Raw genomic sequence first — 27,402 nt, 5'->3', positions numbered from 1 at the left:
GCTGCAGGTGTTGGGCTGGGCTCTCCATGCAGCCACTGTAGATACTCCCCTGAGAGGATGAGTCTCTGTGGGGTACAGAGGGATGCAGGAATGGCTGGACCAGTGCAGGATGCTGAATGTGGGTGTGAGGAAATCTCTGCTGTTGCTTGCAGAGTGCAGCCCTTGAAGTTTTCTGAATTCCTCCTGGTCTTCACCTTCCTCAGCCTGCCAGGCTAGGACTGGGAAATATGCTTTCCAGCCTTTGAGGAAACAAAAGGAGGCTTTTAAAGCACCCCCTCGAGCAGGAATAAAACACCTTCCTTTGCAGAGCCTGTTTCATTGCTTGAAGTCAATTCCTTTGGGCTTTATATTTTCCTTCTTGGAAGCTATGTTCCTTGTGGAGAAGAGGAAAAAACACCTGGGGTGCAGGAGCAAGGCTTGGGGGGGCTTCCAGGGATTTGTAGGTTGGAGGTGGAGGAGTGGATGGGGTGGGGAATACACTGTGGGGTCCTAGAGAGCTGATTTCTCCCCCGTCAACATGCCAGAAATCCCTGCAACCCATGGCTCAAGTGCAGCATTTTGTTGTCAGTGTAGGGTCACATCCAGCCTGTCTCTGTTGTATTGGTGGTTTAGGAGCACCTTGCTGTGGTGGGTGATGCTCCTGCATGCCCCCCATGTGCCAATCCCTCCCCTGTTTCTGGTACAATGAAGCACAGTACTAAATGGAACCTAAAAGAGGGAAGCTGGCTGTGGAAAAGCAAAGCTTGCTATGTTTTGGTCAGGTCACTCGTGTTGATGGCGTGGTTGTGCCTTGCTTCTACCATTCCTGTTTCTTGACCCTGAGCTGCAGACAGGTGCTTGGGTATGAGGTTGTGAGGCAGAATCATAGAATCACACAGAATAACTGAATGCATTGGCTTGGAAGGGACCCTCAAGGAGAGAAGTCATCTAAGCTATGGCATGGACTTGGGACTGATGAGCACCCCCTTGGAAACCACCAGCCATGAGACCATCAAGTCTCAGAATTCTTTCCAAATCCCTGCTGAGGGCAAAGCAATTCTTTACTCTGAGGATGATGAGACACTGGCATGGGCTGCCCAGAGAAGTTGTGGGTGCCTCATCCCTGGAAGTGTGAATTCAAGGCCAGGCTGGATGAGGCCTTTAGCAAGCTGGTCCCTGCCCGTGGCAGGGGGTTTAGAATTACATGATCTTTAAGGTCCCTTCCAACTCAAGCCATTCTCTGAATTTATGATTTTGGCTGCTGGATTCAGAGCATCTTCCCAGCTTCTGGCTTTCCCTGCCTTGCCTCTGTGCTGGTTCCAAGAGACCAGGAGCCACTCAGCTTGGTCAAGCAAGGCATGAGCATCCTTGGAGCTGCACCCCTCTGCCTGACCGAGGGATGGAGAAGGGAGGCAAGAGAGGTGAGCTATGTGCAGCAGAGGCTGGATGCTAAAGCCACTCAGGAGGGATTCTTTCCCTCCCTTATAATGGAGTTGCTGCTCTTGCTTGCCTTAACGAGACAAACAGCTCAAAGGGATACCTCTGAGCCAAAGTAACAACTTTTAGGGCAATTTTCTCTCTGCAGAGTATCTCAAAGAAAGCAGAGAAAGGAAATGGCAAGCAGGCATAATTAGGTAAGTATTACCTATTAGGAAAGGGAAGGAGCTATCAAGTCGATTTCCATTTCCTTCTTGTTTTACATGCCTGATTTTTCCGCCTCTCCAGGAGGCCATATGTGAAGTAGGTCTCTCCTTATCTTGGAGAAGTAAACAATCAGAACATGATGTGCTGTGAAGCTCTTACCAAAGCTTTCCAAATCTGGACTAAGCCAAGGATTTTTAACATCTTTACAAGTCTGAGTTTTCCAGCATCTGTGAGACCTGATGGAAACTCATTTCCCTGCCTCTACACTTAGGAGCCGCAGTGCAGGAAGGCAGCAGGGCTCATGTCTTCTCATTGTGACCTGCTTGTCTGAGCATATTTCTCTGTTTGATACGTTCTGTGTGGAAGCTGAGATAACTCCTTGTCTCTTGGTTTCTTCTCAGTGTCAGCCTGGATGTTTGCAGTGTTAACCCATGGAGATACCCTGTGTTTCACTAGGAAATGTGGTAGAAATGAGTCACAGAATCACAGAGTGATAGGGGTTGGAAGGCACCTCTGGAGATCATCTAGTCTAACTCCCCTGATAAAGCGTGGTTGCCCAGAGCAGGAAGCCCAGGATCACAATGTTCAAGCAGATCTGGAATCTCTCCAGAGATGGAGATTCCACAACCTCTCTGGGTCACCTGCTCCAGGGCTCCAGCACTCTCACAGCAAAGAAGTTTTTCCTCACGTTCAGGTGGAATTTCCTCCGTTCAAGTTTGTGCCTGTTGCTCCTTGTCCTGTCACTGGGCTCCACTGGAAAAAAGACAGGCCCCGTCCTCCTGACACCCACCTTTTAAGTATTTATAAGCATTGATAAGATCCCTCCTCAGGCTTCTCTAGGCTAAAAAGCCCTTTCTTCATAGTCCCCTCATCATCTTTGTAACCCTTTTGTGTTCTCAAGCAGTTCCCTGTCCTTGAACTGGGGACCCTGCAACTGAACATAGTAATGACAAGGATGCAGAGACCCCTTTGTGCCATCACCTAGTCCAACCCTACCTGACTCCAGCATGTCCCCATATCCTCCTGGCTGTGATAATCCACTTTACTCCTGTGTACCCAAGGTTGCTGTCTCTCTGCTATGCTCTGCTACAGCGTGGGCTGCAACTATGGAGCCATCAGCAGGTGGCTGTAACACATTTTGGCAAGGACGCTGGATGGTTTGTGCACCAGCCTGCAAGAGAAGCTTTCACTTCCCCTCTTTGCCCACTCCAGACTCTGGAAGTGGTGTTATTAAAGGCTGTCAGGAGCTGCTGTCATTGGCACAGTCAATGGCTGACACAAGTCGGCCCTCAGACTTTGACTCATCTGCAGCTCACACACAAACACACATACACTCTGTTACTCATGAGCCAGAGAAAAGGCAATTTCTCACATGCATCACCCTTTTCCCAGCTGTTTGGGCCCTTTTTGCATTCATTTTTGGAGAAGTCTTGATTGTTCTACGTGCAAGAAACAAATTGGATTGCACTGTGCTGTTAGCACGTGTCCAGCTCTCATTTTGTAGTTGAAGTTGTGGTCCCTCTTTCCCATATATATGTATCGTAGAATCATAGCATTATGGAATTGTTTTGGTTGGAAAAGACCTCTAAGATCAAAGTCCAACCAACACCTGTGTATGTTTTATCCCTACACACAAACCCACACATTTCTATGCACATTTCTACACACAAATGCAAAACACACATAGGTATAAAAGTCATAGAACCGGAGGATAGTTTGGGATGGAAGGGATCTTAAAGATCATTGAGTTCCAACCCCTCTGCCATGGCCTGGGACACTTTCCACTAGACCATGTTGCTTAAATCCCCATCCAACCTGACACTACTAGGGATGGAGCATCCACAAATTCTCGGGTCAACCTGTTAATCCTGCACTTGTCACAGATTGTGGTCAGGTTTGCTGATGGTTCAGGAAAGGCTTGCAAGTCCAGGAGAAGAAAAAGCAGGTTTGCTGCAGAGTTAAACTTAGGAGGGATTTAGGGCAAGCTCAGTTCTCCATTTTCCTCCAATGTTCCTTATTCATGGAATCACAGAATTGTTTCATTGGAAAAGACCTTTAAGATCACTGAGTTCAACCATCATCTAACTCTACCAAGTCTGGACATAAATCATGTCCCTCAATACCACATCTGCATTTTTTAAACACCTCCAGAGATGGGGATTCAATCACCTCCCTGGAGAGCCTGTTCCAGTGTTTGAGAACCTTTCAGTGAAGGTGCTGGTGGGAAGAGTGGGGTTTTTTCTAGCTTATAGGGAGGGCAGGGAAGGGAAGAAAAAGGTTGAAAGACTGTCAGGGGCAGAGGATGAAGGTTGTGCACCACTTCTCAGCTCTTCAAGTGACTTGGCTGGAGCTTGTCCAGGAGCACTCAAGTAGGGCAGCACAAGGTGCCACAAGCCTGGAGGAGATCCCAAGCAGATTGTGACTCAGTGACAATCTGCTTTCTCAGTTCTTGGTCATTCATGCTCTCACACTCCTGCAGACATCTGTGGCTGTCACTGGTCGATGCATGGGGTGTGTTGAGCCACATTTCATCCCAGCAACAGCCTGTCCAAACAGGCTGCTTTCCTGCTGTGTCTCTCTTCCTTCCGGGTACATGTGTGTATGTGTGCAATAATTTTGAGTCTTCTCCATAACCACACAAGGATGTGCAGAAGTTACCCTGTGGTGCTTCAAGACCATGTTCCTTATTCATGCAATAGTGAGTTGGAAAAGAAAAACACATCCCCTTGCATGCAGAGGTTTCACTTGATGGTTGTCTCTTCTGCTCTCTTACATCTCCTTCCCTGGTAACACAGGCAGAAGGATTTGCTTTATTTTATAACAAGCAAAAAAGTCTCCACAATTAGCCTCTTCCAAGGTCTCGCTGTTGCTGGGCTAAGGCAGAGGATTCTGCAGCAATTGCTTACTCTCAAACACAGAAACAGAAACAGTGTTAAAAGGGAGCAAGTTTTAAGCCCGTTTGTGTTTGCTGAAGCAGCGTGGTCAGCGGAAGGCACCTATACTGGCCCATGGTGATACTGTTACACGGTGGGGAAGGTGGACAGAGGGGTGAAGGACGCATGTGTGTTAGTCTTCCCACGCAAAGGAAGGAATCAAATATCTGTGCTATATCAAATACCATGCTTGAGTCCTGTGGGAGCGAGTTATTGGTGAGGAGGAAGCTGACCTTCTCCTGTATTTATGAACTCAATCTCTACTTTGCTTCGGTTTTGATATTTTTTCCCCTCTCCTGTTAGGAAGTGCAATACTTCACAGGAAATAATATTTGCTTCATTTTCTCCTTTGGTCTTCCCCTTGGCTTGCTGGAAAGGAATGCTGCTGCCCATGTCTGTGTGAGACCATTAGCTGTGCTGAAGCCCAGGGATCTGCACTTGGGTCACAACAAGCCCATGAAAGCTCCAGGCTTGGGGCAGAGTGGGTAGAAAACTGCCCAGTGGAAAAGGACCTGGAGGTGCAGGTTGACAGCCAGATAAAGATGAGCCAGTGTGTGCCCATGTGGCCAAGAAGGCCAACAGCATCCTGGCCTTGATCAGGAATAGCGTGACCAGCAGGAGTAGGAAAGTGCTTGTTCCCTTATACTCAGCACTGGTGAGTGCACAGCACTGATGAGCACTGAGAAGTGATCGTTCCTTTGTACTCAACACATGGTGAGGCCACAGCTTCAGATGTGGATTCAGTTTTGGGCCACTCACTACAAGAAGGACCTTGTGATGATGGAGCATGTCCAGAGAAGGGCAACTAAGCTAGTGAAGGGTCTAGTGAATAGGTCTTGTGAGGAGTGGCTGAGGGAATTGAGGTTGTTTAGTTTGGAGAAGAGGAGGCTGAAGGGAGACATTCTTGCTCTCTACAACCAACTCAAAGGTGGTTGGAGCAAGGTGGGGGTTGGTCTTTTCTTCTATGTTTCAAGAGACAGGACTGAGGAAATGGCCTCAAGTTGTGTTATGGGAGGTTTATGTTGGATATTGGGGGGAAAAAAGTCTTGACTGAGAGAGTGGTCAAATATTGGAACAGGCTGCTCAGGGAGGTGGAGGAGTCACCATCCTTGGAGGTTTCCAAAAAATGCACAGACATGGCACTTTGGGACATGGTGGAGTGGGCATGGTGATGTTGGGTTTATGCTTAGACTTGATGATCTTAGAGGTCTTTTCCAACCTTAATGATTCTATGATATTCTTGTTAGCGTTGCTGAGGGCGAACAAATTCTCCTGGAGCTGGACAAACACATTATTATTGTAGAAGTCACAGCCTAGCAGGTTAGAGAATTAAAAGTAGTCAGCATTTCCATTCCTGCCACACCAATCTGTCTTTCTCCCTCATGACTGTCCTATCTCCAGCCTTCCCTGATACTTTTTTTTTTTCCCTGCAAATCCTTTCCTGCAAGAGCCAGTCTTGAGCATCTTCAGAGCAACAAGTCCTTCAGAGTCTCTCCTTTCCTTTTACTTCTTCTTCTGCCCAGGGAGTGCAGACTTCTGGAAGCTCAAGAGCTCTGTGTTCCCTGCACATAAGTCACTTGGAGATTTCTGAAGCTACTTTGCTGAAGTTTACAGGTGACTTGAAATCCTTGGCCATTACATTTGTGTGTGTATATATATATATATATATATAAAATCTATTCTTTCTTCCCTTCTGTTTTCTTCCTCTGTCAGGAATCCAGCTGTGCAACATGTGGCACTTGTAGGACTTGGAAGGCAGGAAGATCAAGCAAACACAGAGCTTTCAGCAAGAAGAAATACATTTCCAGAATAAATTCATGCCACGTAGATCCAGCCTGTTTTAGTTTTAAAGCCCTGCTAGTAGTGATGTGTGGGAGCTGTAGATATCAAGCCAGGGAGAGAAGAAGAGTTTATTTGTATTATTCCTGGCACCTTGGTAGAAAAACCTCTGTTCTGGGTTCATGGTGCTTGGCACAATGTTAGTCTGCATGGACCCTAGCAGAGAAACCGCCTGTTGAGTGCTACCTTCATGCATGATTTGAAGACAAAGATATAAATACAAGGAATTATCTGCCCTGAATGAGAGAGTGTGTTGTAGCTGGAAGAGGAAAGTGCCGGATTTGTGGGGGTGTATGGGATGCAGATGGCCACAGAGGAGAAATAGCTTGCTATTAATAACCCATTGAACTATGATAACATTTTTACACCTGTGCTTGATGCTGTGAATTTTATCCTGGTGTTCTGGCATCTGGCAGGACTCCAGCTGGGAGCTGTGGGCTCTCTTCTGTGAGCTGTGGCTTTTCTTCTTCTGGCAGCTGATGGGGATTTCTTATTCACTGCAGAGACAGAGGACAGGCTGGTGTTATGCACACAGTGTTTAGCCATGACATTGCTGCAGCATTGTTTGGTCCACAAAGCAAGTCCTACAGTTTCTGAGTGTGTTTGCTGGAACTGACCTAGCAAAGGTCAGTCTGGCAAAGGGAGTTGCTAGGTGGGCTTCTCTTGGAGAAGTCTGTGTCTCTATTTTGTACAATACTTTTATTTTTATAGAATTGTAGAACTGTTGAGGTTGGAAGAGACCTCTGAGATCAAGATCAACCACTCACCTAGAGCTCACAATCTCACCACTACTGCTAAGCTTCTACCACTAAACCACATCCCTAAGGACCACATCCATGTGATTACTAGGTTAAAACAACAGGATGAGAGGAAATGGCTTCAAGTTGTACCAGGGGAGGCTTAGGTTGGACAATAGGAAAAATTTCTTCCCTGAAAAGGTTGTCAAGCCCTGGAACAGGCTCCTCAGGGCAGTGGTCTTAAAGGCCTTTTCCTACCAAAAGGATTCTATGATTCTGTCATTCTAAATACGCCCAGAAGTGGTGCCTGGTTGCACTTCCCAGGTCTGTCCCAGGTTTGTCCCAATAAACTCAACACAAACTAATGCTGCATTCAGCCTAGTACTCCCCAAACCAACCCAAACTTTGTTGTCCTTCCTCTCCTCCCCTGCCTTTTTCCACTAGTCAAAGCAAAAGATTTATAGGCTTTAACTTTTGAAATGAGGGCAAACTTCAGCCCAGCCTCCTGTCTGAATGCATATCTTGTGCCATTAAAACCCAACTGCCACACAAGCTTCCCCCAAGCTGCATGTCCCAGCCACACAGGAGCCAGGACAAGGCACTGCCTGCCCCAGCCCCTTACCCAAGGCCCCTTGGGGCTGCAGCACAGATGATCATAAAATCATAGAAGGGCTTGGTCTGGAAAGGACATTAAAGATCATGTAATCCAACTTTCATGCAGTGAGCAGGGACATGTTCCACTAGATCATGATGTGCTCCTACCTTGTATTAAAACAGCTGTGACCACATTGACAAAGGGCAGGGGTGCATGGGCACAGGCTTACAAGTTTTTTTCCAGGTTTTGAGACTTGTGCACCCTTTGAAGTGCAGCTTTGGGTTGCTGAGAGGTGTGGGAGGAGAGCAACAAGTCCTGTTTAGGAGAGCAGGATGAGTGGAGAGATGGAGGCAGTGGGAAAATGAGGGCAGGCTTGCCCTCTGCGGTGCAACTTTGTGGGGGATTCCTGGAATGCACATGGAAAACAAACTTCTGTGGATCTTTCAGCAGCTGGGCATCTGTTTTGTAGTGTTTCTTCAGGTCTTACAACCTGTGTCATCAAGGCCCCCATTTCTAATGAGCAGGGTTTTATGAACAGAGATGACCTTCCAATGGCCCCACATTAAAAATACCCCTCATCTCAGACACAGATGCCCTTAGACTGTGTGAGCAGAGATGAATAAAGCAGATGGTGTTTTGGATCTGGATTAAATTAGACTTTGGGGTGACATTCTGCTTGTAGCTGACTCTCTTGACTTGTAGCAAACAAGTAACTCTCTTCTGGGTAGGATCTGAAATCACTGGCCATTGCAAAATCATAAACTGTCTTCTGCAGACAGAATGGGCTCATATGCTTGTTTCTAGTGCTGGGTTGTCTCTGTAAAACGTATCCTAACACAGCTAATGCTTTGTGATGATGGATCGGCAATTATGAGGCTGTGCAAATGGCTAAAACAATTGCATCACCCTCCTTGTGGCTGCTCTACAGTGATTTGTTGGTTTGTTGATAGCACTCGGCAGGCATTTGTGCAAATAAAGGGTCAGATCCTGCAAAGTGCAAAGCACCTCCAACTTCCATCCATGTCTGAGTGTCTGGCTCAGGGAAGATGTTTATAGAAGGAGAGAGAGGTTTTGCCTTGTGCAGGTGTGCTTTGCTGACAGCAGCCTGACAGAGTCTCCTCTCGAGGTTTGTCAGTGTGGGGAATCACAGAATGACAGAACGGTGGGGGGTTGGAAAGGGCTTCTGGAGATTGTCTAGTCCAATGCTCTGATAAAGCAGGTACATCTAGAGGAGGTTGCACAGGAACATGTGTCTGGGCATGTTTGGAATCTCTCCAGAGAAGACTCCACAACCTCTCCGGGCAGCCTGCTCCAGGGCTCCAGCACCCTTACAGGAAAGAATTTTTTCCTTTTGTTCAAGTGAAGCCTCTTGTGTTCCAGTTTGTACCTGTCACCCCTTTTCTTATCATTGGGAATCACTGAAAAGAGCCCAGCCCCATCATCATGACCTCCACCCTTCATATTTTGATCAGCATTGACAAGATCCCCTCCCAGGCTGCTCTTCTCCAGGCTAAACAGTCCCAGGTCTCTCAGCCTTTCCTCCTCACAGAGATGTTCCAGTGCCCTCAGCATCTTTGTGGCTGTCTGCTGGACTCTCAAGGAGTTCCCTGTCCCTCTTGAACTGGAGAGCCCAGAACTGGACACAATACTCCAGATGTGGCCTCACCAGGGCAGAGCAGAGGGAGAGGAGAACCTCCCCTGACTTGCTGGTCACTCGCCTGAATGCACCCCAGAATGTTGGCCTTTGTGGCCATGAAGACACATTGCTGGCTCATGGTGAACTTATTGTCTACCAGCACTCCCAGGTACTTCTCTGCTGTTTCCAGGAGGTCAAGCCCTCACCTGTAGTGGTGCAGGGGGCTATTCCTCCCCAGGTGAATGACTTAAATTGCAGAAAACTCTAGCAGAGGCATAGCTGGAGCAGATACCTCCTCCCTTCCTCCCCTTGGCTCTGCTGGCTGGGTGCCAGCATCAGGACTCTGTGCTGCATGCTTCCAGGACACCCTGGATGCATCCATGCAGACCCACAGCTGGACAGGGTGACCACTGAGCTATTTAAAGTAACTTCAACAATGACACTCAAGTGTATAATGCACCTATTCTGCTGATGCCAGTGAAGTGCTGGTACGGTGCATAGGCTGTGTTCCTTAGCCTCTGTGTGACCTTGGCCAAGTCTTCTCCACCTTGGACCTCTCTTTCCTTGAGCTGCTTCTAGACTGAAACTCCTAGTGGTAGAGATGTGTAGGAAAATCTTGATTAGTGCTGCTGGCTTACTAGGGGAAGCTGGAAAGGCCCTTCAAGACAAGGTGTGGTGTACTGGTATGAGGTATGGCAAAGTAGCTTTGTGTCATCAGTGACTATGTCACCCCATCCTCCCATGTCATTCCTGTGGGTTTAAGAATCATAGCAGTAGTCTGTAAACAGTCAGGAGCTACTACTCCTGATTCTATTAAGTCTCATGATTTGGTAACTCACTCCAGGCTTGACTTTACATGTTGGTATTGAGGAGGAACTGCAAGGGGGTAGTATTGTCCATTCTTAGGAAGATCTCTGGAAGATGCAGCATAAGTCTGAAATAGTTCAGCCACTACCTGCTCTTTTTTCCCCCTTTTCCTTTCCATTTTGTTTTGATTTGCATTTTCTAAACTCTTGAGCAAGGCAAAAAAATAAAATATGGAAATGTCTCCCTAGAACTTTAACCTTATGTAACTGATTTGACCTCCAGATTTGTCAGCAGCTGTAGGAAACCCATCTTAGGGGAATTAGGAGACTCAAAGGGTTGTGGGATCAATGCCCCATTCATGAGGAGAGGATGTTTCAGTGATTACAGAACTCGAAAATCTGCAATTTGCCCACATTTCCCAGTCTCTGCTCACATCCCTTTCCTTAAATTGTCTCTACCCAATTTTCTCCCCCTCCCCCACTTGCCAGCTTTCCTTTCCTTGTGTCAAATGATCCTCCTCTTTCACTTTCAGACTGACTTAATTAAGCTGAGCTGCTGCAAAAGTCCATCAGGGAGCACAGATGAGTACCCAGCAGCAGTGCTTTGCACCACGAGAGCTTCCAACCAAGGAACATGGGGAAAATCTACTTAGTCCCTTTATCCCTGATGTCGAGCATGTTCTAGTCCTCCTTTGGTGATTGCCCAAGCACTGGCTGATCCATCCTGGGAGCTGTGGGAATCTTTACTTGCAATGTACATATTATTAGATGCTATAACTTGGTTGGATTTAGACACTTCCAAGCATGGTCAGAAGATCTTCATGACAGAACAAGAAGACTCTACCAACTATTATTACCTACTCCAAACTATGGAGGATTTTCATTGAGATAGTGAGATGAATATAACCAAGGTCAAGCATAAGGGGAAAAAAAACCAAAATTAAATCAGTAACATGCAAGAAACTTTTCTCCTAATTTAGTTCTCAGAATTGCCCAAACTGTTCTGAATGCAACTTTCTATGGTGATGTTAGCCCGAGGCAGACACTGAGCTGAGGAAATTGTCCCCTGAGTTGTTCAAGCCTGTCAAAGTAATGAGGATCTTAACACGGAGTCTTGGTACAGAACATGTCAGACAACCTGAGCCATAGGTGTTGCTGCTAATGCTGGCTGTAACTATGCATGCACACACTGCCCAGCACCGTGAGCACGGGAATCACATAATTTTGTGCAATAATAAACGTGTCTGCTTGCTGTACAGGACAGATTTGTGTATCTCCCTGCAAATGCAGCCTCTCTGTGTGTCTACAACATCAGTTTGCTTCTAATCTTGCTGTTAACAAACAGAATATGTCATTATCATTTTACCTCTATTAGCACCATTCTGTCTCTTGTCAGTATCTGATCCTAGTGTCCTGTCTAGCTCAGCAATATCTTGAGGCTGTCAAGTGTGATTTGGAGCTAGCTATCCCAGAATAGAATCATAGAATCATTTTGGTTAGAAGACATCATCAACTCTATCTGTTTACCCAGCACTGCCAGGTCACCACTAAACCATGTCCCTCAGCACCATATTTACATGACTTTTAAATCCTTCCAGGGATGGGGACTCCAGCACCTGCCTGGGACGCCTTGTTCCAATGCCTGATCACTCTTGCAGTAAAGACATTGTTCCTAATATCCAGTCTCAATATCCCATGGTGCACCTTGAGGCCATTTCCTCTTGTTCTATCACTTGTAACTTGGGAGAAGAGATCAATGCCCACCTTGCTCCAACCTCCTGTAGTGACAACCTCCTGCAGAGATCAAGAAGGCCTCAGCCTCCTTTTCTCCAGGCTGAACAACCCCAGCTCCCTCAGCTACTCCTCAGAAGACTTGAAGCAACATGCTGGCAGGGCTTTAAGAATAACTTCTCCTTGGCCTTTGTATGTGTTGGCAGCAATGAGGCTTGTTCTCTGTCTTGCAGATGCAAAGTCACTGGAAGAGAAAACCAATAGTCAATTAATAATAGTGTATCCAATTATTTTATTGGAAGGGGCGGATGAATTTTGCTGCCGGTTCTCAGCTGACCGCACCTGGTTTTGTCCTCTTCCCACACTCCCTGTAAAATGGAGCATCATGGGACTGTGGTGGGATAGAGAGGGCTGGAAGCCCTCTGCTGTGAGGGCAGGCTGAGTGATTTGGGGTTGTTCAGCCTGGAGAAGAGCAGGCTTTGAGGAGACCTTATTGTGGCCTTTCAGTACTTAAAGGGGGTCTGTAAGAAAGATGGGGCTAGAGCTTTAGCAGGGCCTGTTGTAACAGGACAAGGGGTGACAGGTTTAAACTAAAAGAAGGATATATAGACTGGATATGAGGGAGAAATCCTTCATCATGTGGGTAGTGAGACACTAGCCCGGGTTGCCCTGAGAGGTGGTAGATGCCCCATCCCTGGAAACATTTCAGGTCATGCTGGACATGTCTCTGAGCAATCTGATCTAAATGAGCATGTCCCCACTCCCTGCCAGGGTGGTTGAACTAGATGACCTTTAAAGGTCCCTTCCAAGACAAACCATTCTGTGATTCTACAATTCTCTCTCAAACTGCCTTTTTTTTTTTTTTTTCATTTTCCCCCTCCCTGCAATGCTCACAAAGCTGCTGCTTATCTGGGCTGTGTCCACACCACCTCATTACAGCTATCTGCAGAATGAGGAGAGTCAATCTCCCTTGCTGCTGCTGGGCTTGAAATTGTGTCTCAGCTGGATGTCCCTGCTAGTGCGAGCGTGGGGCTCTCCATCAGAGTGCTGTCACTTCATTTGCCTTTTGGATGGGGTGACATTTCAACTGCCCTTCAGGCTGTTAAAAAATCCAAGTCAAGTGGGGAGAGTAGATTTTAGGCAAAGCACTCTGGAGGTGTTTGGAAGATGCACAGATGTGGTGCTGAGGAACATGGTTTACAGGTTGCAGGTTTACAAGGTTTACAGGTTGTCCAGAGATGTGGTCGAGGCCCCATCCCAGGAGACATCCAAGGTCAAACTTGATGGGGCACTAAGCAACCTGATCTAGTTGGAGCTGTCCCTGATCACTGCAAGTGATGTCCCTGATCACTGGAGGTTGGGCAAGATGACCTTCAAGGATCCCTTCCAGCTCTATGTATTCTGTGATTCTATGATGTTTTAGCACCAGATTTAATACAGTAAGATACTGGTTAGACTTGATATCTTAAAGGACTTTTCCAGCTGAAACAATTCTATGCTTACATAAGAGTCCTCTGAAGAGGACAGTCTTGTTTGGTCTGATCTTGGGTGTTTTTTTCTCAGGGGGAATCTCCTTCTGAACATAGCAGCTGTGTTGAGCCCTGCTTTGTTTTGAACTTGACAAAAAGTATTTTTGTGCCAGAATGATTAAGAGTTAGAACAAATTTTAATGCAGGTTTTATTATAAAGAAGAGATTGTCCTCTGTAGCAATCTTATATCTGCAGAAGATCTTTGGAATTTGGGGCTAGTGAACTTTGGGGCAGATTTATGGACTTGTCAGCCCTCTGACATTTCCTAGAGATCTATTTTCAAGCTTATGGAGTCAGTAGAAAAGATTAGTTCAGCTAACATGTGCAAGTTATGAACTAACCATATTGGGACCTAATTGCCCCAGGTGCTACAGAATCATGGAAAAATCCTGTCCCTCATCTGACCTGCTCAAGGGCTGAAAGACAGAGGCCAGTTGCTGGAAAAGCTGTTATGTAAAAGGCAGAGTTCTAAAATAAATGGCATGTGTCTGCCCAGGAGCATCATGGGTGCATAAAGACCCCCCTAGAAATACTTAGGAATTTGGCCAGAATTAGCAATTGCAGAGAAAATAAACCAAGGAGACGTCTAGCTTTTCTTTTATTCTTGCTTCGTTTTCCTCTTTTTTTTCCCCCCCATAATATAGTTGTCACTATAAAAATAGCCATGGCTGCAGTAAGCTGAAGCTTTCTTTTAGGTTTGGGAGAGCAAATACCAGTCAGCACTACTTGTTTCTGCTAGTGATAATGAGTGTGTTGGACTCAAGATCTGGCTATGATAGGATATGGTCCAGCCTTCCCTATTTTATGGGACTCTGCTTGCTTATCTGCTCTCTTTATCCACTCATGTGGGAAGCTGAAAATGAATGATTTGCTGTGTCAGGTCTTTTTGCTGGCCCCATCCATGGCTAGTGGTTGCTGCTCCAGAACACATTGGATACCTTCCATAAATGAAAGAAGAAGTTTTATGCTGAATAAAGCAAAAAGAGACACTTCATTCTTGCCTCTGCTGCAAACCCTGCATCGCTGAAGTCAAGTCATCACATCTCTGTCTCTTTCCTCCTAGTGATACGGTTTTGTTAAGAGCATTTTCTTTATGTCCCTACTCCTGCTGTGTGCTCAGTCTGTTTCTGACTGTAAGGTTTGATGTAGCTCCAGGGTTGATGGTCCTTCCTCTTGAAGATCCTGGTTCCCTGCAAGTACACAGCTGTGCTTGCATTAATCACATTGGGCTGGCCAGTTGTACACTCCTCATAAAGAATGGTTTGGGCTGGAAGGACCTGTAAAGGTCATCTAGTCCAACACTTCTGCAATAAGCAGGGACATTTTTAACTAGATCAGGTTGCTCAGAGCCCAGTCCAACCTGATCTGGAACATTTCTAGGGATGGGGCATTTACCACCTCTCTGGGCAACCTGGGCCAGTGTCTCACCACCCTCACTGTAAAAAATTTCTTCTTTAGTTCTAGCCTCTTTTAGTTTAAATCCATCACCCCTTGTTCTGTCACAACAAACCCTGTTCAAAAGTCTGCCCCTATCTTGTTTTTATAGGCCTCTTTTAAGTACTGAAAGGCCACAAGAAGGTCTCCCTGGAATCTTCTCCAGTGTGAATAACCCCAACTCTCTCAGTCTGTCCTCATGACAGAGGGCTTCCAGCACTCACATAATTTTTGTGGCCTCCTCTGAACCCACTCCAACAGGTCTCTGTCTCCCCTGTGCTGAGGACTCTGGAGATGGACCCAGCACTGCACATGTAGTCTCAACAGAGCAAAGAAGGGCAAAATCCCCTCTCTCCACCTGCTACCCACACTGCTGGGGATCAACCCAGGACACAGTTGGGTCTGAGCTGTGAGAGCACGTTGTCAGCTCATGTCCAGCTCTTCACCCATCATCATCCCCAAGTCCTTCTCCACATGGCTGCTGTCTATCACATCATCCTCCAGCCTGTATTGATATTGAGTATTGCTCTGACCCAGGTGCTGGACCTTGCACGTGGCCTTGTTGAACCTCAGGAGGTTTAAATTCTTGTGCTCTCTGAACCATAAAGCCCCAGTTACTGGTAACTGAAGCTCACCTAGTTAGCAGATAGGCTGATCCTGTGCAGCAAACCCACCAGCTCTACACCCCTCTGAAGCAGGATTTCCAAAGCTCATCCTTTTCCATACCTCATTCTGGTATCATCTCTGATTTTCCAAATCCTGTGGTCTTTACCCTGTGTCTCTCAGGCTATTCTGCTCCATCTGCCTTTTGAATATGTAACAAAATACCAGACTTTGAAGATGGGATATTCTCTCCTGGCTTCTTTGCAAGCTGTTTTCCCACCTTAAAATATAGATCTCAGAGTTCCAACAACTAGGCTTGATCTAAAGGCTTTGATTCTTCAAGTCTCACATTTTATCTTTGTTGGCATCTCATGTAGGTCTTGAGAGTGAAATAGGCAATGATCACAAAGTCACTGTGAATCTGGAGTTACTGTCTCTGCCAGGCTTTTAGAAGACAGCTGAGGTATGGTCTCTGTCTTCTGAGATTTGTCTCTTCATGGATTTATACAGTGCAAATTACAAGACTTCAGCCCGAGAGAGAGGACCCATGTCTCACAGATCTTCCCAAGTTTGGAAAGCAGGGGGAAACATCCACCCACTGGCACTCAGTGCAACATAAACTGTGCTCTACAGCCTCAGCCAGAAAATAGCTGCTTGATGACTCATGGGGAAAGCTGGGGTCAGAGCCCTTTCCTGGCTGTTTGAGGATCAAAGTGATGATTTAGGACTCCCATCTGAACCAGGTTTAGAAAATGTAAAGACTTCATTTGGGTACTCTTTAGAGCCCATGAAGCCTTGAAGGGAATCTGTGAGCATAAGCTTGCTATCTGAGGAAGGAAATGCTATTTTCCTCAAGGCTGTCCTAAAATATTGTAATTGATATACAAGCTGAGGAGACCTACTGAGATGAAACCCAGTTCCTGTTCTTTTCAATTTTCATCATTCCTTTAAGGGCAGAGGTTGTGTTTATTCTTCCTTGTGTTTAGAGCTGAGCAGGGTCTCCTTACCTATGAAGTGGCTTTTAATTTCTTGGCCACTTTTGCACTGTCAACCCCATGAGAGTTACACTTCAGTGAAATCAAGGAGAAAAAAAGGCTGCCCAGGGCAGTGATGGAGTCTTCATCCCTGGAGGGGTTGAAAAGCCATGTAAGATGTGGTGCTGAGGCACATGGTTTAGTGGTGACCTGACAGTGATGGGTTAATGGTTCAACACTTAAAGGTGCTTTCCAACAAAAATGATTCTGTGAAACACTTTGTTGTGAGGAGAACAAAGTTCCAGAAGTGTGCAATGGCTTTGATGGGGATGAAAATGAAATAGAAGCCAACCTGACACTCTGGCTTTTGGCAATGTTTCACTTTTCTCAGGTCTTTGGACCTATATGGTCTCACAGAGGTTTCTCAAGGTAGGGTCAACAAAGTTAGGCACTCTTGTGACATGGTTTACCTAAAATCAATGACCTTGTGTGCTCTTGCTGAAATAGTTTGCTTGTCTGGGGATTTACATTTCCCCAGTTGCTGTGATAAGGAATAATTTTAATAGATTTATCCTCAGAATACTTCCAGGAGACTTGGAAATACTGTTACCTGAGTCATGGAGGGTGGCACTTGGTCATGGAATTCACCAGGGAGTCTGCTCCAAAAAAGAGAGTTTAACTCCGGTCTCTGGATTTGTAGGTTATTTCCATGACCTCAAAACTCCATTCTTCTTTCTGTGACACCGAATATTTGTGTTCTTTCCTTTGAGCCTCTGTGCAGCAAATTCCTGAAGGGACTGAGAAACCATTACAAACTTGTCTGCTCTCCCTCCCAAGCACAGAGGAGCACAGCTCTGACCTGCTTTTGCTGACAGGAAACCAGGTCTGAAATGTAGGCAGAGACACCATTCACAAGCAATTTGATCACACAAGGGAATTGGGCAAAAAGGAAGAAAGTCCTACTCATAACAAGTATTAATCCCATCTCTTGATACGTTTCTGGAAGATCAGAGACTCATTAAGGTCGGAAAAGACCTCCAAGATCATCGAGTCTCACTGTCAACCCAAACCCAACGTGCTCACTAAACCACGTCCTAGAGTACCATAGCTACATTTTTTTGTAAGCACCTCCAAGGCTGGTGACTCCACCACCTCCCTGAGCAGCCTGTTCCACTGCCTGACCACTCTTTCTGTAAAGAAATTTTTCTAATATCCAGAGTAAACCTCCCCTGGTGCAACTTGTGGCCATTTGTGCTCATGCTATTGCTAGTTACTTAGAAGACAGGAACAGCACCCGCTTTGCTCCAAGCTCTTTTCAGGAACTTTAGGAAATTGAGAAGGTCTGCCTCAGCCTTTCCTTTATCCAGACTAAACACCCCCAGTTTCCTCAGCTGCCTTTCACAGGGCTTCTTCTCTAGACCTTTCACCAGCTTTGTTGCCCTTCCCTGGATGCACCAAAATGTCCTTCTTGTAGTGAGTGGCCCACCTTACCAGTGCTGCATATGGGGGCACAATCCCTGCCCTGGTCCTGCTGGTCACACTCTTGCTGATCCAAGCCAGGATGCTGTTGGCCTTCTTGGCCACCTGAGCACACTGGTAACAAGGTGATAGGCACCGTCTTAGTGCCAAAATAGAATCATCTGTGTGAGGAGGGAAGGCCATGTTGCCCTGACTTTGCTTAAATGCCTTGCAAATAAAGCACTCCTGAAAGTAATTTCTTTATCTGGGACAAGCCATAGCTTGAGCCAAGATCTGTTCATTGCTTCGAGCTCCAAAGAAAAGATGGTCTGGCATTTCTTTAGACAGGTACTTGCTTTCAGCTTCCATTGGTGTGGACAGGTTGGAAGCTTAGGGAGAAAGGATTTAGCTGAAGTTAGGAGATGGTCTTTGTTGGGAGAGCTGTTGACAATGTTTCTGTATGATTTTTTTTTTCCTCACTGGGTAGACTCCTAAAGAAAAGCTTCTATCCACAGTAATCAGGGTTTATTAAAGGAAGCTAGGGGGAAAAAAAACATCTTTAGCTGAGATTAAAGGGATTGTGTAGCTGCACTTGGTGTTGAATCGCTGTGTGCTGGCTCTGTCACCCAGCATCTGCCTCATCAGCATTTGTGCCTGGCTTCCCATATCCTGGGAAATGAATAGCCCTGCCTGAGTGGAGCAGCAGTAAACAGAGGAACGTGCTGCTTGATTAATGCTGAGCTTCATTAACCATCCAGCCCATGCCATTGGCACTGCCCAGGAGCCCTGGGTGCATTGGTTTAATTCTAGACAGGTGCTGCCTGATGGAGAACTCGCTGAGCTCATCCCACCAGCCACCAAAACCCTGGGTCTGGGTCAGACCCACTCTGCAGGAGAAGGTAGTGGATTTTCTTCCCCTTCCCAGTGCTGGTTTTGGTGCATTTTGGTCCTCTTCTAGATTTTAACAAGTACTTCTGTTGAAGTACTGGCTGGGGATGGGTTAATGGTTGGCTGGGTTTGCTTCTATGGCTCTTAGCAGCTAGGCTGTCATGTGTGCCTCCTCTCGCTGCTGACCTTTCAGTGTACTTGCTGCCAACAGGCATTTGTGGGAGAGGACCTGACAATGTGTCTGCAACCTTTCGTGGCAAGAGGGTTGTGTGTGTGTGAGCCAATGGGTAGATGCTGTTGTCTCCCATGTCCACCCAGTGACATGTTCCTTTCAGGAGTTGTCATTGCACTGGGGTGGATTTGTGCCAGTCTGTGGTACAGGGACACGGCCATGGCTTTTGTGAGATTGTCAGTCAAAACCCTCTCTTTCCCCTCTCCCTATACTCCCAACCACAGCACATGCTTCTTGACTTTGTCCCCTTGAAATCTGCTGTATTTTGAGTATGTATTCACCATTCCTTTTCCCCTCCCATCTAATAACAACCACCAGCTGAGTTAAAAGCACTTAGGAAAGTTTCTTCTGCCTAGATATTTTTTTTTTTTTTAACTTATCCAAACTTTTCTTGTCCAGGACCCCATCTGGGTTGCATGTTGTAGAGTCTCTTTGAGAGCCCTGAGAAGAACCACGTTGCATCCTCCAGCTCCAGTGGTCTCTAATTTTTCCTGGAAATGGTCAATAACAGTAAAAATGTAACCACACCATAGAGTGGCATCATAACCTACTGTCCTTCAGCAGGAAACCAGCCCTTTATCCAAACTGTGCCAAGTCAAGTGGTCCTATGGAGAAAGTGTTACCTGCAGGCCATATAGTTGAGAGGTTAGATCCACAGGCAAGAGGGTAGTGTGAGACCTTACATGGGAGCTGACTCTGAGACCTTTTTCTGATCATGGATGAAAGCCTCTCTGAAACAAAGCTATTTGTGAGAACGCTTCTTCCGCTTCAATTTCTTGTCCAGATTGGGTTCAACTTATGGTAGCTCCAGTTCTGATTAAAAACAAAAGAATGCTATCTTGCTTAGGTTTTGCTACATGACATGAAGCTCGTGCAGCACCCCAGCACAACCCTGGTCAGAGAAGGATGTAGGCAGTGTTTTGTGTTTTTTTTCTTCTCTCTATTCTGTGGTGTGATGAAGAGACTCAACCAGAAGCTCCAGGATTGAGGAGAAGCTTTGTATTGTTATGACCTGTTGCATCCTCTCAGTACCACTACCCACTGTGAAGGGCAGAACAGAGAGGTGTCAGAAAGAAGAATGGCTTTCTACCATTGGAATAGGTTGCCTGGGAAGATGGTGGACTCACCATGGAGTCACCATGGGCGTGTTCAAGAAACATGTGGACAGGGCATTTCAGCACATAGTTTAGTGAAGGCTGAACTCAATGATCTTGGAGGTCTTTTCCAAGCAAAACAATTCTATTATTGTATGATTTGAAGGTCCTTCCCCCACAGATCCTTGGAGCTGTGGAGGCTGTGTGACCTTCATAGGGACCTTGAAGACACTAGTGAAGAGCCTGTTGTGGCAGGAGCCACGTAGAAGTGGGGCAGTCTGGTCTCACATGGGATGAGTCATGGCATCACTGCTGGCCACGTCTCTGTGGGGAAAAGGCAAGGGAACCTGGTCATTGTGGAAAGGTGGTTTGGGTTTAATTTGGAAATACCCAGCTCAGATCCTAAGCCCAGATCTCCCCTCCTGCTAACTGTAGCCTTTAGTTTATTTGCTTTTTACTTATAATTACTTTTGTAGACCAAGCAGCCTGAGAGACTGGGAATGTTGATTGCCCTGCATTGTTTTTTTTCTCAGCTGCTGTGGTTTCTGCTGGGCAGACATGGGTAATAAGACATCCACAACCCTCTTCTCCTTGATGCATCTTCTAAGGGGTAGTACAAACATTGCTCTATTCTGCAAGCTATACAATCAGCCCTCCTTCCCCTCTGCTGCTATTTATCAATTAAGCCAACTTATAATTTATAGCCTTTAGGGGCTCAAGTACTGATTGAGACTCCAGGACAGAGGGTGCAGGGCAAACAACATGAGCAGATGGGAGAGAAGCAGTGAGTGCCAGCAGGGCACAGAGAAAAAATTCTGCTCCTAGGGTCACTCAGATGGCTGGTGGAAGATGTCAAGATAGCCCCAGGCTCCTGCTCTCCCTGCTTTGTCCCAGAAGGCTGCTCCTGTACTTGCTTAGTGGCTATCAGTGCTGGCAGACTGTGGAGCCCCTTTTCTCTGCAGGTGCAAGTCTTCTCCCATGAGGTTCACTATTTTTGAAGCATCATTTTCTGCTACAGAAAGGGCTGCTCAACCAGCCTTCCTGGAAGTCTCTCACTGGAGTCTTTCTGGTTTCCAGATCAAATCTGCTGTCTTTACCTGGAGAAAGGTCCCCCACACCATCCCTTTCCTCTGCCAGTGACATTCTCACCTCAAAGACAATCATGAATCCCATATGCTTGGACCTCAAAGATGTCACATGTAGAGCTTATCTCTTCTAGTGCTGTTTTGGCCACTTATTTTAATGTGCAGATTTCCTCCTGTGGTTGCAGCTCTGCTCTTGGGTGTTGTGATGACCTTTGAGCAGATGGCTCCTGTTGCAGAAGGGGGGCCATTTGTTACCTCTTCAGTCTCTGGGTCACAGCAATTCTCATTTCCCTCTCCTGCAGATGTGCTGACTCTGCAGGGCTAAGAGAAGAAAGATTTAGGGGTAAAATATAGCTAGTAAAATGTAGGGGCAAAACAAATACTAAAAAGTATTGGAATAATTTCTTCCTAGATCCATCTAGTGCCCAGTCAAAGCAGTGTCAGTTAGAAATATGGCTCATAACTCATAAGTGATGTGAGGCAGTGTTCAGGGTCACAGAATCACAAAATTGTCAGGGTTGGAAGGGACCTCAAGAATCATCTAGTTCTGACCCCCTGCAGTGGGCAGGGACACTTTCCGCTAGATAGGTTACCCAGAGCCACATGCAGCCTGGCCTTAAAAACTGTGTGATGTTTCCTAACACAGGACTCAATCAGTGACAGCCTCCCTCTCCTGCTCTCTCAAGGATGGCCTCTTTCAAAAGAGGAATGGTTGTGTGGGGAGTGCTCATCCCATGGCTGCTCTATCTATCATAATAAAGGTTATTAAAAGCCTACGTGACCAGCCTGCGTATCCCTGCAGAGCGAATCTTCTCCTCCTCAGATAGTCCTGCCAACTCTGCACTATAAGCTTGATTTTATTAAATATTTGCTTGACCAGAAAGGCAAAGCAGAACAGGGTAAACATGCCTAAAGTAAATGTGAAATGACCTTTGTCCGTCAGCTACCCATCATCTGTGGCTGCTGCAGGAGGGAGGGCATTGGGAGGTGAAGGTGCTGATACAACAGCTTTGAAATTCTGGCTGCTGTGAGAGTTTTGAAATATTTGGAGTGGCATAAAAGTGGTGGGTGTTCTACAAGCCCAGTCTCACCCTTTTTGCTAGCAGACCTAATTTGTCCTCAGGGCAAAAGAAAATAGGATTTATTCTCCTTATTTCTTGAAGTCCTTTACAATAAGGGTGGGGGAGTACTGGAGCAGGTTGCCCAGGGTGGCAGTGGGGGGCCCCATCCCTGCAGACATTCAGGGTCAGGCTTGATGGGGCAATGAGCAAACTGATCTAGTTAAAGATGCCCCTGCTTACTGCAGGGGAGTTGGGATAGCTGAACTTAAAGGTAACTTGAAAATCAAACCACTCTGTAGTTCTATCAAATTGTTCAGTTCCATTGGTGTTAGCAGATTTAAAGAAGCTGTGAATCAAGACCTGTGTCACTGCCACATCTTCCTTCCTGTTGGCATCTGTGAACCGTGATTTTTTTCTCACCTCCTACTTGTGCAGGCTGGCTGTCATCACCTTTGCTCGGCTACTTCCACCCCTGATATCAGCAAAGTCACTCTGGGAGTCATGGTAAACAAGTTTGCTGTGAGCCAGCAACATATCCTTATGGCCAAGAAGGCCAGTGCTATCCTGGGGTGCATTAAGAAGAATATGGTCAGCAGGTTGAGGGAGATTCTCCTCCACTGTCACTCTGCCCTAGTGAAGCCACACCTGGAGTATTGTGTCCAGTTCTGGCCTCCTCAGTTCAAGAGAAACAAGGAATTACTGGAGAGAGTCTAACAGAGGTTACAAAGATGTTGGGGGGACTGGAGCATCTCTGAGGCTGAGAGACCTGGGGCTGTTTAGCCTGGAGAAGAGCAGCCTGGTGGGGGGGGATCTGATCAATGCTGATCAATATCTAAAGGGTGGATGTCTTGAGGATGGGGCCAGACTCTTCAGTGGTTTCCAGTGATAATACAAGAGGCAATGGTCACAAACTGGAACACTAGAAATTCTATATGAACATGAGGGAAAACTTCCCTGTGAGGGTGCTAAGAGCCCTGGAGCAGGCTGCCCAGAGATGTGGAGACTCCTTCTCTGGAGGCTTTCAAAACCCACCTAGACTTGATCTTGTGCAACCCACTCTAGATGACCCTGCTTTAGCAGGGAGGATAGGATGATCTCCTAAATGATCTCTAAATGATCTCCTGAGGTCCCTTCCAACCCTCACAATTCTGTGATCTGAGTGTTCAGGAGGGATGGAGGGAGAAAGGACTTGTGTGCCTCAGCCTGATCACCAGTAACAAAGGTTGTGCAATCAGCACTCATCAAGGACTGTGACTTGTGAGACATGAGGTAGAGGGACTCCATCTCCCACCTGCACAGTAGGGCTAGAAAGGGCCAAATTTGTTCTTGGCACAGAAACAGCCATGAAAGAGGCATGAAGAAACAGGGACTAGATTTATATGTTGAATAGGTTAGATGTTTTTCCATGGCATGAGAATGGAGCTTGATGATGTACTTACCAAATTACAAAAGCTGTTTGAAGCTCACACTGCTCCCACTACCCTGGTTAAAACCTGTGAGATTGACTGAAGAATTGTGCAAGGGAGTTTTCTTCCCTCTTCGTAGAAAGTCACGAGGCTGGTCCCTGGGTTGTTTGTTTTCCTATTTCATGGTCCTTTTATTTAGACATCTCCTTACTCCTCAGTTGTCTGAGATGTCCAGAGGAACTGTATCACTCTTCTCAACATTGCTCTCCAGCCACTACACAACCATGAAAACAATCTGGTGATGAGAGCCCTGGGGAGGGAGGAGACCTGGTGCTCAGTTTGCTCCATGCTTGGCTGCATGCCCTTTGTAGATGTGGCTGTGGAGGCTGGCACACTGTAACTCCTACATCTGTACTCCAAGCTGGACTGGCATGAGGCAGCTTTGATCTGGAAGCCACAGAGAGCCTGTTCAAACAGGCCCATTCTGAACTGAGGTCTCCCAGAAAGGATGTTAATGTCAGACCAGAGCTGGTTTCTTCCCAGCAAACTTCAAGGTTTGCAAAAGAGCTCAGCTTCCATCTGTCCCTGTCTCTGTAGGCAGGTTCCTGACCTTCTCTAGGCTTCAGCCACTCATCCAGAAGAGCAGGATAATAATCCTTCTCCAGTCCGGTCTCCTTAGATAGCAAACACACAATTGGGTCAACTGGGCACTGCAGACAACAATGCTGCTTGATGTTTCTACCATTAGCCTTCTGCTCTGCTGCAGCTTCCAAGGGATTTTTGTGTTGCACCATGGGACACATACATGGAATGGGGAGTGAAAGGGTGTTGGTTTATTATTCAGCTATATGAGTTCTGCTCTTTCTACCAACATCTTTCTTTCAGGAGGGCTCCCTTTGTGCTGGTTTTAAGTAGAGAGCCCAGAGACAAGAGAGAGAGGATTAGCAATTAAATACACTCTGATGATGGCATGGTTGTGAAGGAGGGAGGAGGAAGGAATACTCCATAGTAATGTACTTTTTGTTTTCTTCTCTCTTTGATTGTAGGACAAAATCTGCGAGGGAATTGGTATTTTGAAGACGCTTGCAGCTTTTAATCCTCATTCCCTTGGGAATACAAACCTTTCTAACCATGTCACTGGCCATGTGGAAATGGACTTGTCTGGTTTCTCACCTCCTGCTATCCACCACAGTGTCACCTCTTAGTAGGCAGCAGCCACTCCATCCAAAGAGGCCCTTCATCACTTTCACTGGAGACCAGGCAGAAGGAAACTTCAACCACTTGGTGGTTGATGAAAGAACTGGGCACATTTACTTGGGCGCTGTCAACAGGATCTACAAACTGTCCAGTGACCTGAAGGTCCTGGTGACTCACCAGACTGGTCCCGATGAAGATAATCCCAAGTGTTATCCTCCCAGGATAGTCCAAACCTGCAATGAACCCTTGACACCCACTAACAACATAAACAAAATGCTCCTCATAGACTACAAGGAGAATCGATTGATAGCCTGTGGGAGTCTTTACCAGGGCATTTGCAAGCTTTTGAGGCTTGATGACCTCTTCAAGCTGGGAGAGCCCTTCCACAAGAAGGAGCATTATCTCTCTGGGGTGAATGAGAGTGGCTCTGTTTTTGGAGTCATTGTTTCTTACAGCAACATGGATGACAAGTTGTTCATTGCCACTGCCGTGGATGGCAAACCTGAGTATTTCCCCACTATTTCCAGCAGAAAGCTCACCAAGAACTCTGAGGCAGATGGGATGTTTGCATATGTCTTTCATGATGAGTTTGTGGCTTCTATGATCAAGATCCCCTCAGACACCTTTACCATTATCCCTGACTTTGATATCTACTACATCTATGGCTTCAGCAGCGGTAACTTCGTTTATTTCCTGACTCTGCAGCCTGAGATGATCTCACCACCTGGTTCCACCACGAAGGAGCAGGTTTATACCTCCAAGCTGGTCCGGCTTTGTAAGGAGGATACAGCCTTTAACTCCTACGTTGAGGTGCCCATTGGCTGTGAGAAGAATGGGGTGGAATATCGGTTGCTGCAGGCAGCCTACTTGTCTAAGGCTGGAGCTATCTTGGCAAGGTCCTTGGGTGTTGGTCCTGAGGATGATATCCTCTTCACCGTCTTCTCCAAGGGGCAGAAAAGGAAGATGAAGTCCTTGGATGAGTCTGCTCTTTGTATTTTTGTCCTGAAAAAGATCAACGATCGCATCAAGGACAGACTGCAGTCCTGCTACAGGGGAGAGGGGACCTTAGATCTGGCCTGGCTCAAAGTCAAGGACATTCCCTGTAGCAGCGCGGTAAGTGAAGCCCCTAAGCACCCAACCTTAACCATGTGCTTACAGGTCTTAGAACATGCTTCAACAATTCTTCTTAAAAGGAACTGAGACTGCCTCACCCTAGTCCTGCCTCTGTCTCCAGCTTATCACACCACTTCATTTAGCCTGTTGCTACCTCAGTTTGCTCATGGATGAGCGGAGGAAGGTATTGCTTTCTGACCTTCCCAGGCATGCTGTTTGGTGATAAACTAAGTCAAGGTACCTGGAAATCTTTAGGAGGAATTCACATGTTGTAGTTATTTCACTGTGGAATCCATTAGGGGTGAAATCACATTTCCTTGTAGTTTTGGTTCAAACCTAAACCAAAGCAGGACCTAGATAATATCAACAGCTTGCACTGGTGTAATTTTATTTCCCTGGGCTGGTGTTGAAGCAGGAGTTGTTCAGGGTGTTTTCTTCTAGGGCTGAAAAGCACTGATCATTAACCATCAAAGTCCTTCATCTTCCAGTTTCCATTCATCTCTGAGTTGCATCTGCACTGAAAATGTAAGACCTTGGCTGCAGATCAAGGATTAAATGTGGTGAGATTTAAGGGCAGGACTGGAGAAAGGCTGGTCCACCTGACTTACAGATGGTCTTCAGAAACTGTCTAGTTTATTCTGTTGGTTCACTCAAGTGTCATTGCAGAAATGTATACCAGCCCCACCAGCTTTGATACCATGAACAGAAATCAGCCTTACAGCCAGCCCTGCACCCAGGCTGCTGTAATAGCTGCTTCTCTGGGCTTTGATTTCCTCCCTTAATTAGCTTTTTCAAGTGAGAGGCAAGTTCAAGTCTGAGCAAAGGGAATACAGAGACACACCAGAGCCCTCTCCTACTCCATAATCTCAAGGCAGTCAGGGTTTGGGATATGGGATTGCTCTAGCTTTCCTTTGTACTCAAACCTCTGTTGCTGAGGGATCCCTGATGTTGTTCCTTTGCAGGACAAGGACAGACCAAGAGGATGCAAATGGAAATTTCATTGCAGGGAGACTGGTTCTGCCTTACTCTGACCTAATTTGCTCTTACACCACTGCCCTCAACATCATTGCCTGACTTCACTTTGCTCTCATACTCCCACACCAAACATGTGACAGGGGCAAGTCCTTCATTTTAGTTTGGATCTCCTCTGCCTAGACCTGCAAAGCTCCCTATGGAGCTCCCTATACGTTCCGCCTAGGCCTTCTACCTAGATCTGCAAAGCTCCCTGTGAAGTTCCCTAGACCTTCTGCCTAGACCTGCAGTTTCCTGTGGCACAGGGAGAAAGGCTGTGCCCAAACCTAACTTTGATTTTCTTTAGCCTCAAGGCCTCTGCACATTCAAAGAGTTGCCTTTGGATTTAAGCTGGGAGCTTCCCACTGGAGTTTCTTTCCTGTGCTGTTAAGCCTTACCATGCATCTGCAAATCTG

At 46.5% G+C, this 27,402-nt stretch overlaps 1 protein-coding gene across 3 annotated transcripts in view; it reads left to right on the top strand.

Moving 5' to 3' along the window:
• Nucleotides 1–27,402, top strand: part of PLXNA4 (plexin A4) — a 553,704-nt gene that overhangs the window by 9,785 nt on the left and 516,517 nt on the right. For all 3 annotated transcript variants that reach the window (XM_068169025.1, XM_068169035.1, XM_068169048.1), the window contains exon 2: nt 24,712–25,975. In XM_068169025.1, the coding sequence (XP_068025126.1) occupies nt 24,797–25,975 (1,179 nt within the window). In that variant the 5' untranslated portion in view covers nt 24,712–24,796. The remainder of the gene's footprint in view (nt 1–24,711; nt 25,976–27,402) is intronic.

Source organism: Melanerpes formicivorus, unplaced genomic scaffold, assembly GCF_026170545.1.
Source record: "Melanerpes formicivorus ecotype bairdi unplaced genomic scaffold, bMelFor1.0.p_v2 SCAF_3, whole genome shotgun sequence".
In the NCBI taxonomy this organism is placed as follows: domain Eukaryota; kingdom Metazoa; phylum Chordata; class Aves; order Piciformes; family Picidae; genus Melanerpes; species Melanerpes formicivorus.
Note: the sequence above shows the minus strand (reverse complement) of the source record. Positions and strands in the feature narration are given on the sequence as shown.